At 34.1% G+C, this 16,408-nt stretch overlaps 1 protein-coding gene across 1 annotated transcript in view; it reads right to left on the reverse strand.

Annotated features, from left to right (window-relative positions):
* LOC145673260 (sodium channel modifier 1-like) overlaps positions 1 to 16,047 on the reverse strand; it is a 42,075-nt gene extending 26,028 nt beyond the window's left edge. Inside the window, exons 1-3 of the mRNA XM_081742787.1 lie at positions 15,888 to 16,047; positions 4,187 to 4,257; positions 1,671 to 1,759 (exon numbers count right to left, since the gene is read on the reverse strand). Of these exons, the coding sequence (XP_081598913.1) occupies positions 1,671 to 1,759; positions 4,187 to 4,257; positions 15,888 to 15,938 (211 nt within the window). The 5' untranslated portion in view covers positions 15,939 to 16,047. The remainder of the gene's footprint in view (positions 1 to 1,670; positions 1,760 to 4,186; positions 4,258 to 15,887) is intronic.
* Between the last annotated feature and the right edge of the window lie 361 nt (positions 16,048 to 16,408).

Below are 16,408 nucleotides of genomic sequence, written 5' to 3' on the forward strand. Positions count from 1 at the left end.
ATTAAATAATTCATTTTGTTCTGGTCAGAAAAATGTGTTTTAAAATGTTATTGTGATTATCCAGAACTATGGAGTATATTTATTGTAGATACTATCTAGATGTAAACGTGCATTTTTTTTCAAAGGTTTCATCTCTAGAACCGGAAGTTATAGATCTGTTTCAATACTAAATACGTATAGATTCATAACTGCGAAACTCACTTTTTTTTTTTTTTTTTTTTTTTTTTAATATACCAACTTGAAAGAATTGTAATAATACATTTATTACACAACTACGCTAAAATAATAATAATAATAATGAGTTTTAACTTCTTCATCAATACAAACTATCTCCATTATACGCAATTAACAGGGTTGAGTCACTGTCATTACCTCCTTTTTAGAACCACTTTAGGCACCTCTGCATAATAATATACTGTATATTAAAAAGTTTCACTGCCATCTATTCTTCACTCATGTATTGGAATTTGTTACACACCTATACCGAGACCATCGCGAAGATAATGAATGTCATGCCAAGCCTAAACAGTTTCATTTACATTTTAAGAATACGTAAGTTTTCTAGTCTGATGTGTGCTTACAGAAAGTGAAGAGTTTATAGCTACGAATGAATCACAGTGTTGATAACGAGACTTGCATTAATATGTCTTCTTCAGATCTTTATGACGGACCCAGTTAGATATCGCTCCCATAGTTTCTGTCTGAACAGTATCTTTTCCTTACGAAATTGTACGCTACAAAACGTTTTATACTTTGAAAATGCGTTTACAAGTTTAAAAAACACACCTGAATGCATGAATATAGTACGCACCACTGCACCCTGGAAATTTAAATAAAGCATGCGCTATTTCCAAACACTGATTATACAAACTACATTAATTTGAATAACATCCTCGTTCTTGCACATAACATTTCTTTAAGTTTAGACTAACATTTCTTAACATACAATCAGCTCCTTCAGAATGAATAACGCTACACTTGGACCTTTAAATGTCCTAACATCATAAATGACAGCGAAGCACTAAAACTCCAAAGACCTTCTAATCCCTTTCTAGTCACTCCCAGCTTGTAGATATATCTTTTGGAACTCTACTGAACATTTTGGAACACGAATAGTTATCTATAACTTGATATAAAAATTCTGAAAATCGTTACAACGTGAGGAAATATGACTGTTCATTGTGTAATTTGAAGTTATTTTTCTCAACGACTTGCCAAAATTCAATTACGATTGTACTAGATAATAATAATTATAAGTAGATCAAGTCTTACTGTTGTTGAAAGCATGTACTCTTGAAAAATTTCAGTCGATAAATTTCGTGAAGTACTTCTATGTCTTTTTTTTTTCTATCCTTAAATTATTTTACTTTTTTTTTCTCAAGTAGACTGAAGTTAATATTATCAGAACTCAATAAATATCTTTCCTTACTGACTGGAAATTATTTTTAAAAGACTGTATTGAAAGTTAAAAGATTGTTTTATAACAATAAGGTATCAAGTAACTGGAGAATTCCATATTGTAGTCAAAGTAGCATTCAACAACAAGTACTTTCAATTGAGCTGAATAAATAAATAATCTTTTGATTTCTTTTATAATGAAACAAATACATGCACTACGAAGAAATTATCGATGCCATACTTGGATTCGTCGTCTCCTTGCTGTTACCTACCGGCTATATGCTTCTTTCCCTTTCGATGATTGGCTAACATGTTCATGGTATCGAATATTGGACGATGATAGCACACCAAGCATGTCAACCTGAATTATCAGGAATGGAAGAAAGTAGTAGTTATTTCATAAATGCCAATACGTTGAAAGATGAATACCAATGCAGAAAAAAATAACACTTGTCTCTATTATTGAAGTGATGAAAAGCTGAGACTTTCATTCACTTTTTTCTCCTTTCTTTTAACAGAGATTAATATGCCGTTTCTGAAGTTTAACCTGTTTGCTGGCTACAACGTAGAGATGTATAAATGTGGTACCATTTTCAATGTAGTACACATTTTTATTAATTTTTAAACTTTGATAAACCAAAAACGTTAACTGTTATCACTGTTAATAATTGTTTACTGACGAATTATTTTTAGAATGAAATATGGCGAAAGTTAATGGAACTATTTTTAATTCCTGCAATGCAATATTTTAGGAATAAATATGAGTATAATTTTATTAATAGCCAGTGAACAGGTAAACAAGAGTTTTCAAATAGTATTTTCAATTACGTTGAAGTAATAATTTCTGAAGCTCATATACAATTAATGTATAGTAAAGAAAATAATTAAAATAGTGAAAATTTGACTTGATTGCCACGTTTCTTTCTGTATACAAATTTAACTTTGATGTTGTTATTATCAAAAATATGTACGCTGAATATATTCTTTACTACATGCGTCAACTTGACGATTTAGTGTCGACTATTGGTTTCTCAACAAAGCGCTGCAAGTGCTGGGTTGATTATATTGAATAAAGGAATACGCTGCAGAAAAAAATGACAAGAAACAATGAGGCTAGTAAAATGAAAACGACAATTTAAAAATAAATATAGTCAGCTCTGTAAAGAGTATGTCTACTATAACTATGAATTTAGAAATGAAATTCAAACTTTGTTTGACACAATGTATCTTGGTTAGCAAGCGCTGGCAATGTATCTTCAGATGTCCTTATCTTTTATACTCAACACAGCTTTGAGTCTGTATATTCGGAAGATAATTTATTTAAAGCTTTTAGTCCATATACATCGGCAGTTAAAGTCTTCAACAAATCAACTAATTTATAACACACGGTACATCTTAGTTACTAAGCGCAATCATAGTTTCAATACAAGCAACAGGGTTAACATTTCTTCTTTGTAGAACTTATTTTGTACCTTCAGTGATCACTTTGAGAGGCATTCTAGGGTAACAAAGCATCATTCTTGTAACTGTGGTATGAATGTTGTTTCTTTAAGTGAACTTTATGGGTGAGACGATACTTCATTTCACTAGCATGAGCTATCAACTAATGCTGAGGTTTTATGCTGAGACATGTTGGCTGTTTTGAAGCTTCACATTCTTTACAAAACTATAAACTTATATCGAAGAGTCTTCTTCTGACGTTCCAAATTAACACAGGAAGTTGGTCATTCACTACTAAGTTGAGATATGCCAAGTTACAATTAGTATTTGTTGCTTGACTTCTTGTATTTCACATTATGAATATACAAAATGTTTTCAATATTTCGACTTCAATTCAATCTTTTAATGTCACTCTTCACTTAGTCATTCTTAAAAAACAATTGTTCGTGACAAACAAAATCTTTCTCTTTCCCCAGCTTGAAGAGAATTCTTCTTTCCTTGCTTGCTGTCTCCTTAAACACTGTCAATATCATAAAAAAATCAAGATAAAAAAAAAAGGCATTATCCTTAAATGAATGAATAGAATTCCTTACCTTTCGTATCCGTTTCAATGAATTATTATTGAATAATTTTACTATATTCCAATGTTTTCTTCAGTGGTGCATAATCTAGCTATACGTTAGATTCATTAAAACTATTTTCTACATATTGGACTATCCTGGAGTTAAAGAGGTATAAGTTACCAGAAACAAATTTACACATAAACTGCAGAAAACTTATGATCCCATTCTGCTCAAAGATGCTTTTTTCTTGAAAAACTGCCTGCAGTGGCACTTTACATTCTTCTGGTTTGACGAGGCTCAAGTTGCAGACATTTCACAAGAAAAAGTGGCTTTAGCGCAGAAAGAGATTATAGTTTTCCTGGAATTTATAAGTTTCGTTTCCGATGATTTACATCTCACTAACTCCTCTAGAATAGTCCAACATGTAGAAGACACTTTTAGTGAAGCTACTGTGTAACTAGGTTATGAATGACTGAAAAAGACATCAGAGTATGTTAAAACTATTTAATAATAATTCGTTGAACCAAGTACTAAAGTAAAATGTTCTGATCATTCATTCAATATGTATCTGATATCATCCATACGTAAACACTGTCCTCAAACTAAGACTACCTTGAACACTGTCGTTTTCATTGAACTTCGCCACTTTATTTTTTTCCATCAGCCTTACAGCTACAAGCATAAACAATTCCATATATGTTATCCAAAATCAGGAGACCGAATTTTAAAGTATATGCTGTTAAATAAACACATTCTTATATATTGGTAGTGGAATTTTCACATACCTTCCATTACTCAATAGTGATGCTTCATCTTCTGGAATATGATTGGCCAGAAGTTCACTGACTCGCCGATGCTGTAAATGAATAAAGACGAATGATGAGAATGATGAGGCACAAGAAACTACATAGCACAGAACTATATATTCAGAACCACACATATTTCACTGGAAAGTATGTGTATTACTGAGATTATTATTTTTTGTCTTGACAATGTTTCCTTTAATTCCGAGTCTATATGAGGCAGCAACCTACCGTTAACCGTCAAACTTGTTCTAATACGTGCTTCTTTTGACGGGGGCACTGCAAATCCCCCTCTACATTTGAAAGGAATGTAATATGTTAATGGGTGTTTTATCTTGTACCGATAGCTGCCTGGCTGTGTTGGCTACAGTTAAATTGGAATGCCAATGCAGATCACAGAAGAGAGAATCCAAACAGCGCTATACGTACCTATACGCAGTATATATATATATATATATATATATATATATATATATATATATATATATATATATATATATATATATATATATAACTCGCTAAAGTTTACTTACTCTGCTGTCATTCTACAATATTTCTCTCTGCCTCGCTGATGCAAGTATTACTTGTCATTGCTTAACTTTGGTCACGCTGTTTTAAATTTAAAAAGTCGCTACAGTAGCCTTTGAGGATGGTGAAGGAAAAGGATTTTTAAAAAAATGAAAAAAGTAAACACTTAAATTTATCTTTCTCTCCCTTTTGAACACAAAAGTTTGTGCGAAGTTAAATATTTCCGTATCTTAATACTGCAATATCTAACAGACGGTAAATTGCAAAAATAAAATTGTTCAACAATAAAAATGTAAAATGAACAATGTCACCCAATTCTTATTGATTTTGTGGCGCTGAAAACGAATTTCAAAACGAAAATGGAAATTTGTTCTCGTCTCAGTTTTACATTCGTGTCTAATAATAATGTTATTGCAGTAAACATAGTCGCCATGTTTGGAGTAAAATATCAGCCTGATGTATCAACACTGGAAAAGCTATATTAAAACAAGCTTCTTTCCATCTAGTTCTTTCTATTCCGTATCTCAGTTGTGTTCTGGTAGTGTGCGAAACAAAACTTAATAACATTTATCAAAATTCGCGATATGTTTTTGTGAAGTGTTGCGCATAAAAGCACACGTATGCAAGTATATTTGTGAGCAGCTCCTCAAAATTTCTCAAAAAGAGTAAATACACAAAAATGCCACGATATTGTGTATACAGTACGGACAATTTCTGGTATGTGGGAGAAAGTATCATTTTCTTTACAAAAATAGCATGTAAAACCATTAATCAGCGAAGTTTATCATTGTTAGTTTGGGTGTAAAATTGAAGACTAAGATAAAGCTTGGGTATCCCACATTATTTCTAACAGTTGTGCCAACAACCTAAGAAACTGGATAAATAAGATGAGACGCTCAATGCCTTTTGCCGTGCCCATGGATTTGGAAAGAACCAAGCGAATACATCAGTGATTGTTGCTTTTGTATGATTCCTCACGTCCAAAAGCGAATTTCTAGGAAGAAGCAGATATTGATCTATCCTAGCATTCCATCTGCAATGCGCCCTATTCAACATAGAGAACTACCTGTTCCTCATCTACCCAAAGAACACCATCTTTCGTCTGATGATGATCAAGAAGTTGAGTCTCCTGAACCAAGTACTTCGAACGACCCTGAATTTGTAGTAAACGTACCTTCAAGTGAATTACACTAACTCAAGTTGAGTTGATTTTGAGTTTAACGTCCCTTTCAGCAGCGAGGCTATATGAGACGTGAACCTACTGATTAATGTGGAATCCGAACCCCATGAGCTCCCGCCGGGAATCGAACCCGGATCTCCCACACCAAAGGCGCATATGCTAATCAATTAGCCACGAAGGAGCTTTTACACTAGCTCAAGAAAAGCTAAGTTATCTCATTATGGATTTCGACCTCTGAAAATGCAAAGCCGAAATTTTAGCGTCACGGTTACAACTATGGAATTCACTGCATGAAGAAGTAAATATTTCAGTGTTAAGGAAGAAAATCTTGCTTCACTTTTTACTATGTAAGACACTTATGGCATGTGTAGACATAAATTCCATCATGAGGCCTCTTGGAATTAATTACAATCCTACGGAGCGCACGCTCCTCATAGATTCAACAAAGTTGAGTTTAAAAGCCAAGGTTTTGCATATACAATAGAGAAATAAAATATATCATAAAATTCAGAACAGTTTTATTTATTTTTTTTTTCTACTTTGCAAGTGTTTCGTAAATCCAACATTGCATGGCGCTAATTATGATGATGATGACCACTGAACGTAAAGCCTTGTCTCGGAATTCGTAAGGTATAGCACAAAACTGGAATACACCGTACTTTTCGATGTGCATATGGATGTGATCCACCATCGAATAACAACACCCAAAAACGGTACACACAATTTGATAATACGAGGATGTCTCCGAAGACCGCGCGTGTATCAGATGAGCAATGGAACAAGTCAAAGTTAGTTCAGCTCAGAGTGACAGGAAATCTGTAAGGCGAGCCAGTTAAGAACTGGCAATGCCAACCACGACTATCTGAAGAGATTCAACTGAGGCAATACCGTCTGCAACTGTTACAGGTTTTTAAAAGTCTGAAGATAATGTGTCCCACGCCAGCTTTTGCGACACCGTGCTGGACACGGAAGACAGTCGTGCGATCTTGTGTTGAAGCCTGATTTCATCTTAGTGAAACAGTAAATTAGCATAATTTGCGACTACCTAGTTATATCAAATACTGTTACAAGTTTCAATGTGAATAACACAGAGTATTAACACCAAGGCAATTTATTTTGGTCATGTTTTATATTGATATGTTGTACACTTGACGCACGAATCATTTCTAGAAATGTTCCTCCTTGGTCTTGATGCAGGCACGAAGTCTGTTCGGCCACTGGTCAATAGCATTACGCACCACATCCATGGGAAAGTTGTTCACTGCTCGGGTCAAGAACTGTTTCAGACTGTCGACAGATAGATGACGTTTATGACAGACCTTTGCCTGAACGTCTGCCCAAAGTTTGTAGTTCAACGGGTTAAGGTCCGGGCTGCTAGAAGGCCAAGCAGCGGTAGAAATGAAGTCGGGGAGGTTTCGTGCCAGCCAGTCCTGGGTTGTTTTCGCTTTGTAGCCTGGAGTGGAATCCTGCTGGAAGGTCCACCTTTCTCCAGGGAACATGTAGCAGACACTGGTTTCACTATAGGTGTTGCACTGTGTCCTGGTACACCTTGGCAGAAGTTTTAACATCTTGTTCGCAAAAGTTCAGCTGGGTTGTGCCTGAGTAGCTCACTCCCCACCAAACCATCACTGAGGCAGAAATGATGTGCCCTCTGAACCCTTGGAGCTGCCTCAGCAGCTGCAGTAGATGACGTGGGATACACACGGTCATTTTGGGCGTTGTAGGCCTGCTCAATTGTGAACACCTTTCCGTCAGTGAACAGAAACTTTCTGTCCAGATTGTTGGCGTCACGCCAACAGTCTCTTTGATTCAAGGACCCTCTGCGACATTAATGTTTGGGTCACAAAAGTGACCAGTCCGCCTCTTATACGCCCGTAGATGTAGGACACTCCTGAGCACACGAGACATGGAATTTCTGCTAATGTTCATCTCAGCAGACATCACACTTTGTGTTCGAACAGGATTTCTTCGAATTCTTGCTGCGACTGCTCTCTGGACCTGTGGGATTCGTACCGTCCGTGGTTTGCCACTCTTGCGCGATCAGCTGCCGTTAGTCTCGGTGTATCGCTGTATGGCACGATACACGAATCTCCTGCTGATTTGTAGGAGTTTCAGGAGGTTGAAAATCTCACCTGCTGTCTTCCCGACCTTGTGTAGTGCAATTACTGCTACACGATTTTCGTAATCAACCCACTGGATCACAACTCAGTACAATATCAACGTAATGTCATGAACAGTCACACACACACACACTACATGCATCTTCCGCTTTATACACAGATGGCAGCACTGTGCCACTCCGGATGCCTACAGCGGCACTCCAAACTTTGTGACAGTATTTATGATATAACTAGGTAGATAGAATCCCTTTAAAAAGTGTGTTGTTTAGCAACTGATAATCACGCGAATACGGCTAGGCCGCGTATCCTACAAATAAATATGACACCTTTATAAATTTAAGGACTTTCAAACATGACTGTATGAAAATATCTCTATTGGTTGTGCACAGGAACCATGAAACTAGAGTATATTTATCCTGTATTATACAATTTGCAACTAGTGTATTGATATTGCAGAAAATATAGCTTACAAGAATTTACATTGACAATGCGTTCTCAATGTGTGTAGGATAACAGCATGGGCAAATGTACTACTAGAAAATTTTCATTTCTTTCTGAATAAAGATATTACTAAAAGGAAAATATTGAGAGTATTGATTTAAAAATGAATCTTGAACTTGGGCCTATTTTAGATTATAAGAAATTCTCAAGACGTTACATGAATATAACTGACTTTCCTTCTGGGTAAACCCATTAACATAAAAGCTCGAGTATATTCAGGCATCATGACTGTTGAACTATACAAAGTTTAAAAGATCGATTTTAGGGCTACGTATATCATTATTGCCTTCATTAAAAATAATTTCATTGCTGCCATTAGATTTGTCCCTCAGTGATTGTTAGAATTTACCAATAAATAATAATAATAAAAATAAAAATTAGATGAAAATTAAAACGTTCTTTCAGAAATAATTCGGTATGTTAAGGAGTTAATACGAATTGCTTGATGGCTTTTGAAAGGTAGTCCTACAGAGAACAATTCTGAATATTTCTGATTCACTTTCCTTTTAAGTGCATATAGTTTCTGGATAATTATTACTGTATGAGTTTTTTCTTTTCTCAGTGAAGTATATAGACAGAGAGAAAGTTTATATGTGTATATATGGGTCTAGTTTGTTAGTTGGTATTCTAAGGCGGATTGTTATGAAAGTACTTCAGTAACATTCAGGGTGGATTGATTTAAATCAGTCTGATTTAAATCACGATTTAAATCACTTGATTTTTTAAATAAAAATCGTTGATTTAAATCGAATTCTTAAATAAATTAATTTAAAATGAAGATAAGTAAAATCCCGTTTCTGTTCTGTTATTTCGATTATGGAAGTTAATAATCATAATACAATGAGACTCAAATGTACAGTATAGTATGAAAACAAGTGTCATGCAGAGGATGATTAGGGAAAATCCCGTTTTGAACAGGTAACGGAGCAATCCTTCTTTCTTCTTTTCGTAACATTGGGTTTGGGTTTTAAAATCGTTAACTATTCCAACGGGGAAATCACCATTGACATTTAAGACGAAAATTCTTTTTTGTGCGTGTCTGTTTGTTTGTCCTCAGATAATAGGGCGTATTTAGAGGGGTCCTATCCCCTCTCCAATTTTTTTTTTTTTGTTAATTTTATAACTTTAGGCGAAATTTATGTATTTCATGCCGCAAGCTGGTTCTGAGTTTTTAAAAATAGGCCCCTGCCAAATATCAGTAACTTTTGTAAAAAAAAAAAGTGTCTTTTTGATAAACGTTGCTGTACTTTTTCCTTAATGCTTGACGTTTTAAATTATATCACCTATTTTTAGGTGATATGGTAGAATCTTCATTATTCAATTTAAAAAGTACCAATAAGGCATTTTACTTCGTTTTCTGTAAGGCTGGAGGCATTTTAGAACACGTTACATATGCTTTCACGCAGGGTTGGCTGGTTTAAACCATGCAAAAAACGAAAAAAATGTTTGTAAAAGTGTAAGTTTTCGTAAAATCTTCAACACACACATTAGTGGGTTATCGCATGTCACTCCCGCATATTATTCGTATTATATTCAAATTTAAATTCCCCATTCATTACTCAAAGAAATTAGCCCTATACTACAAAAGCAACTTTTTTGTAAGGTTATGAATGTTTCTTTTGTGATTTTTTTAATAGTTTGTTATTATTGTTATGCAATTGCAATCAAAGGAAAATTCTAAATATTGTATCGTTTTAGTAATGCTTACTATTGATAATATACATCAAAATATCGTACTTTGGGGAAGGGGGGTCATACAAATCCCCCGAGAGGCATTTACTGAAATCAGAAATATCTTTGGTATCTATTTATGTATAAATGGGTCAGAGCCAAAGTCGACTCAAATAATTCTTATTTTTATTCACTTTTCTTACTGATATGAAAATAACGTCGTTGTATTTCTTTAACTTGGACTAATCAAAGTCGTAGTGAACTAATTTGGACTAAATTAGTTCTGTACTCTGCAGTATTTTGAAACTGTCCATATGTAATTCTGTATAATGGTTTCAATTGTGCAACTGTTTATCTTTTTGTCCTTCTGAAATGACTCTTGACAATTAGACAATTATATTAAAATTATGTAAAGATCAGTACAACGTATCAGGAGTCCTTCGTGAGTGAGTCGGCAGACGTATTGCATTTGTGGCCAATTAGTCCAGTTTTCAAGTTCAAATGGAGGACAATTTGTTTCGGATGTAAGAGATGAGAAACGGTTTGGACTCCGCTTTAAGCTTATGTGATCCGTTCCAGCACAACCCGGTTGTTGCATAATAACACCAAAGTGAAACAAACTTATTTTTGTTCATATGTGATATAAATGCATAGAGTAAATTATTTAATTAACAAAAAAACTGGTTTAAACCAAAATACCAGGTTTAAACAAAAAAAACTGATTTTTTTTTCAATAAAAACCACGGTTTTTGCCTACCCTGCAACGCCTTTCTGCGTTGAGGCATAGTGTGTGATGTGATAAATTTAAAAAGATATTTTTTTGTTATGGGTATTATTATTATTATTATTATTTGGCGGGTTACATTTTGCATTCAGAAGACTGAAATTTTGCACACTCGTTCAGTGCACCCCTTAATAATTTTCAGATGTTTTCAGATCTCTACGTGGAAACAGCGGGGTCCAGAGGGGCGAAAATGTTTAAAAAAGGATATTTTTAACAAAAAATAGCTTTTTTCGTGATTTTCCCGTCTCAGATGAAGACATATAAATTGTACCGTTTGAAAGGCTGTTCTATTCTGAAGAAAATGATGTACATACTATGCTCCTAGGATAAATAGGGATGTCTCAGGAAACTGTTACCTGAGATCCTGTTTTATACGGGAATCTGGGGTATTTGGGGAATATTATTTTTCACGGGCTTACTTTTGCACCTACAAGATTGAAATTTTGCACATTTACTCAGTGCACCCCTCAGTATTTTTCAGATTTGTTTCAGATCTCTGTCTTAAAACAGGGGAAGGGGTCCACAGAAGTAAAATAAAAAAAAAAAAAAAAAGAAAGACATTTTTAACAGAAAATTCCTTTTTTCGTGATTTACCCGCCCCAGATACATGATGGAGACATTTGAAGGGTACTGTTTGAAAATTTGTTTTATTCTGAAGAGAATAATGTACAAATCATGATCTTAGAATAAATAGGGATGTCTGAGGAAATTTTTATATTAAATCCGGGTCATCTGGGGCATTGTGGGAATGTTCTTAGCTCATTGTTAAATAGTTTCCTCACTCTTACTACTCAAAAGAGAAGCTTGATATTTTGTACACACATTTAGTACACCCCTTAGCATTTCCCAGTTGATTTTGAGATCCGTGCTGTAACACAGAGGTATCCAGAGGGGACCAAATTTAAAAAAAAAAAAAAAAAAGTTTAAAAAAATGCCGATTACTCTCAAAATTTCCCGCTTCAGGGACATGATAAGGAAATGTGAATGTTACCGTTTCAAAAGCTGTTCTATTCTAAAGAGAGTGATGTATGTACTATGATCCCAGGATAAATAGGGATGTTGATGTAGCTGCTTGACTGAAAGTCTATAATTTACCTTTAAAAAGAGCCATAATTTAAAAGGGTTAAGAAACATTGTTTGGGATTGATATAGGTTAACGATTGGGGATAATTCAAAATTCAACCCCAATACTTTCACTTAAATGGCATAATTAGCATTTAATACTAATTCCTAACGCTTTATCTTCAATTCGCGACTTGTATTATACCAGGAGAAAGATTTGATTTAAATCAAAAAAATCAATTTAAATAAAAAAAATCAACAAAAATGATTTTTATTAAAAAAATCATGATTTTTTTCCACCCTGGTAACATTAGTGCGTTACACAACATGGTCAAATATTTATTATAATAGTAATGTTACTGTTATTTAGTCCGCGGTGAGGAGCAAGGAATATCTAAACTATTATTTTATATTAAGTCCTGTCTTAAATTGTCATCTATGTTTACGGTTTCACTTGCCCTTCCTATTTTGTGGGAACGTTTTCTCGTTCAGTGAATACACACTTTTTGGGAGTAACTTTTCACTAGTTTGCCTTTTATCAACTTGTTCGTTAAAAGAAATTCAATATAAAGGTTAGTTTTGTGTTTTGTTCATTGACTTGTATTATTTCTGTCACTTCACAGAGAATGTTTTGATCTTTAGTTAATGTGTGCTTCGAGATGGTGTGTTTCCTTTTGGTTGAGAGTGAGTTGTTAGCATACTTTTGTACTGAGTCATGGTTTGAAGCATTGTGATTGGTTGGTGTTGTAATGTTCTACGATGTGTATGACGTGTTGCCTGTGTGATGGCTGTGAGAGCTACTTGGTCGTGGGATATGGTTTTTCTTCTAGTGTTTGTCCGAGGTGGATGTTATAAAACTGTTTTTATTTTTATTTTATTTTATTTTTTTTTAACGTATGTTCATTTGAAATGGGCAAGAGTTGCAATTCGTTATTTGATTTAGGATTTTAGATTTCTGGTCTTTCGGCATCTAAGGCCATTTAGCCTGTCACGTTTGAGGGATGATGTCCCTCGGCGAGCACACTATCCGGGAAAAGGGATGGAAGGAAGCGACCTGGGAGCTATAAGTTAGGTACCACCCCGGCATTTGCCTCATGTGAACGAGGAAAATCCAGGAAAACCTCATTTGGGGTGGCTGGCCTGAAAAGGCTTTTTACACTTTTTCCACAGAGTGCCCCCACCAGGAATCGAACCCACGACCGCTCACACCGAAAGCGAGAGCGTTAGCGACTACGCTACAGCAATTGGTTATTTGAATATTGAAATAATGGTATCTTAATTACGTTTCTGGAAGGAGATCAATGAAAATGAAAGTCGAAAGAGTTACGATATTTCCATGTTACAACTTTTTGCATTGCACTACTTGGAAAATACCTTCTTCCCTTTTTATGAATTCTTTCCTTTCTACTTTTAATTATTGGAGATTTTCTTTCATAAACATAATAAAGTTTAATTATCATTGTTTCACTATTCAGATACGTAAACGTTTAAAATTTTATTCATTTTAGCGGTATACCAATTACCGGCAACGAACTTTATCCACATATACTAAGGATACAGCAACGCCATCTGTTGTACAGCACTTTTAAAAGTCTTACATTTCGCGTATGCGTAAGGATAACAACTGAAGCCTGTGATAAAGTTAACACAAAAGAAGACGATGAAGTTGATTATGCAGCTAATTTGGATGGTTTCCCAACTTCGAATTGAGATTTGAAAATGAGACAATTTCTCAATATTTATTTTATTAACCTTTAGATGTATTTCGGGGGCAAACTGACTACTCAAGTGTTCTTTTTTCTATTTTAAGTGCATGATTTTTAAAAAAATCTTACTGGTTCTTTCTGATATCTTGCAGTAGGTTCTTCTGTATTATTTTACGTTTATTTAATAATTTTCATCATAATAATGGTGTAGGAATGTAATTATTACATGTACGTATTTTCATTTAATTTGACCATTTCTTCAATTTTGTTCTTTCTTGGTGAAATTTTGTACAGGGTTTCATATTTAAGTTATGGCAGTTACTACATCGTCTTTTATAAGCACAAGAAGAAAAAGAAAAATAAGAAAAAGGCCTGGTGATTCTTTAATTCCTGGAAGATTCTTATTACGTCACATAACTGATGTCTCAGGACTTGGTCTAGTCTGATAGGTTATTGTTGTGGTCGAAACAGTCTGGTGAAAGATGAGTGGTCTCACAAACGATAAAGTTTTGCAGGAACTTATTTTAGAGGAACAGGAATAACATTGTACGCAGATATAGGGGAGTGACAAGTTTGAAAGAATTGTACACAAAAGATGAAGAGTTTACCTGTTGTATAAATTTTGCAATGTGTATCAAAGTATGTACAAATAGCAATTTTTTGTGAAAAATTGATAATAAAGGTATATTTCTTGAAAGTATACGCTAGATATCATGTTTTTGAAATTTTCGTACAGTACTCACTTATTTTTAATACAACGATGGAGCCCCTGTATCTAAATGGGAAACCATTAAGAAAATATTGATTAGGGTAATAGCAGTACGTTTCAAACAAGAGTTACAAAACAATGTTCGAAAAACAAGAAAAAAAGTCAAAGGGTCAAAATGACCTCCAAATGTAATAACCTAGAAAAAAAAATCCCAAATGAATCAAAAGGTTAATTTATTAATTATTTTGCTTGGTATGGCGTAATTCCTAGAGGTGAGAGACGCAAACAAATGTATGTTCAGATCTGAGTTCATCGCTGTTCAAAATACACTACGGAAATCAGGAATGCGCACGCAACAGTATCCAAAAGCGTAATCTTTATATTGGTCTCTTTGATCTTGATGTTGTTACACCCAGAAAACGAGACCTATACAAAATCGATTTTTCCCTAAAAAAAAACTCAGATAATTGTGCTTAACCTAAAATGACAAAAATCTGAACTTACAAAAACGTGATGCATATGATTTGGAGGAGGAGGGGGTAAACCTCTGATTTCTAGATTGCATTTTGGGCCCCAGCAATGTTGTCAAGTCACAAGATACATGACGCATTCAAAAGTTCCAAGTGAGTGCTGGTACCAAAAACAGTTCTATACACAATAATATTAACACAAGAGTGTTGACTTTAACTTGCTTTACTTTCGTTTAAAAATAAGACATTTATGGTTTTGTTTGAGAATTAGAGAAAACTGAACAGTTGAAAAATTAAAAAAAAAAAAAAAAAAAAATATCTTACGCTAAAACGGAAGGCTAAAATTAAGACGTCTCGTCTTCTTAGTTTAACCCATACTTGCCATATTATATTTTTCTTCCTCTGCACATATTTATGTCACATGTAGGGTCCCCACATATTTTCATTATTTACACAGCACTCGATCAAACCAACATTAAATTTACTTTTTTCTTCTTTAAATTTCGGCTTTAATTCTATCAAATATTGAGGCTGTTATTTCTAATCGTTATCTGCTATTATTTCGCAAATATGAATAAATATATGCATATAAATGGCAGCAGTTACTGCCCATCAATGCTAAAAGTACAAAATTATTTAACGTTCGATTTTTTGTTAATGAATATCGTCCATATTTTCTCTAGTAGAATCTAATTTTACTGCAAGGAAAAATTACATTATTCTCTAATTTAAAACACTGCATGTACCTAACACTTTATAAATAAGTACATACAATTCCAGCAGTTCATGCATAGTACGTATATAGCTTTATGTAAAGAAAATGTGCTTGTAAAATGGTGCGATTTGTTGTTACATTTGTAAAGGTTACGAATACAATTTCACCTACTACTACGGACAAAAAATGTAGTGAGGTCACGGTAATCATGATTGCGTATTAAGAAAATTTCCATACCTTTAGGTTCCTAAGTAAAGATGTATCATCTCCATCTCTTTTGAACGACATTGTATATACTGAGAAAACAATATAATCAAACCAAGTAATTCCGGAAATCACACCTTTTCAGCCCTTGCACTCAGTCACGTACACTCTCATTCAATGTTGCCATACAACCAATATTGCCACATTCTGAATGAAGATTATGCCAAATACATATCCAAATTATCTGTATTTAGATCAGGCACGTTCCATAACAGTTTGCGTGAACGTAAAGGAAAATTTGGCTTTTAGTTTATGATAATCGGCATAGCAGTTATGATGATTTTTTTTTGTTGTTGTTGATTAGCTGTACGCAGAAATTTGCGAAAACTGGTACGGAATGAGCTCACAAAAATATTTCATTTTTTAAAACAATCTTCATATTATCCTTGCTCTCAACTTTTTCCACACTATAATTGTATTGTCAATTTTGAAGATGTTTTAAACATCAAAATGTCGCATCTTCTAATGAATTATAGGTTAGAGCAGGCCCTTAG

The sequence above is a fragment of the Thermobia domestica genome, chromosome 16, assembly GCF_964235325.1.
Source record: "Thermobia domestica chromosome 16, izTheDome1.hap1.1, whole genome shotgun sequence".
NCBI classification, from domain to species: Eukaryota; Metazoa; Arthropoda; class Insecta; order Zygentoma; family Lepismatidae; genus Thermobia; species Thermobia domestica.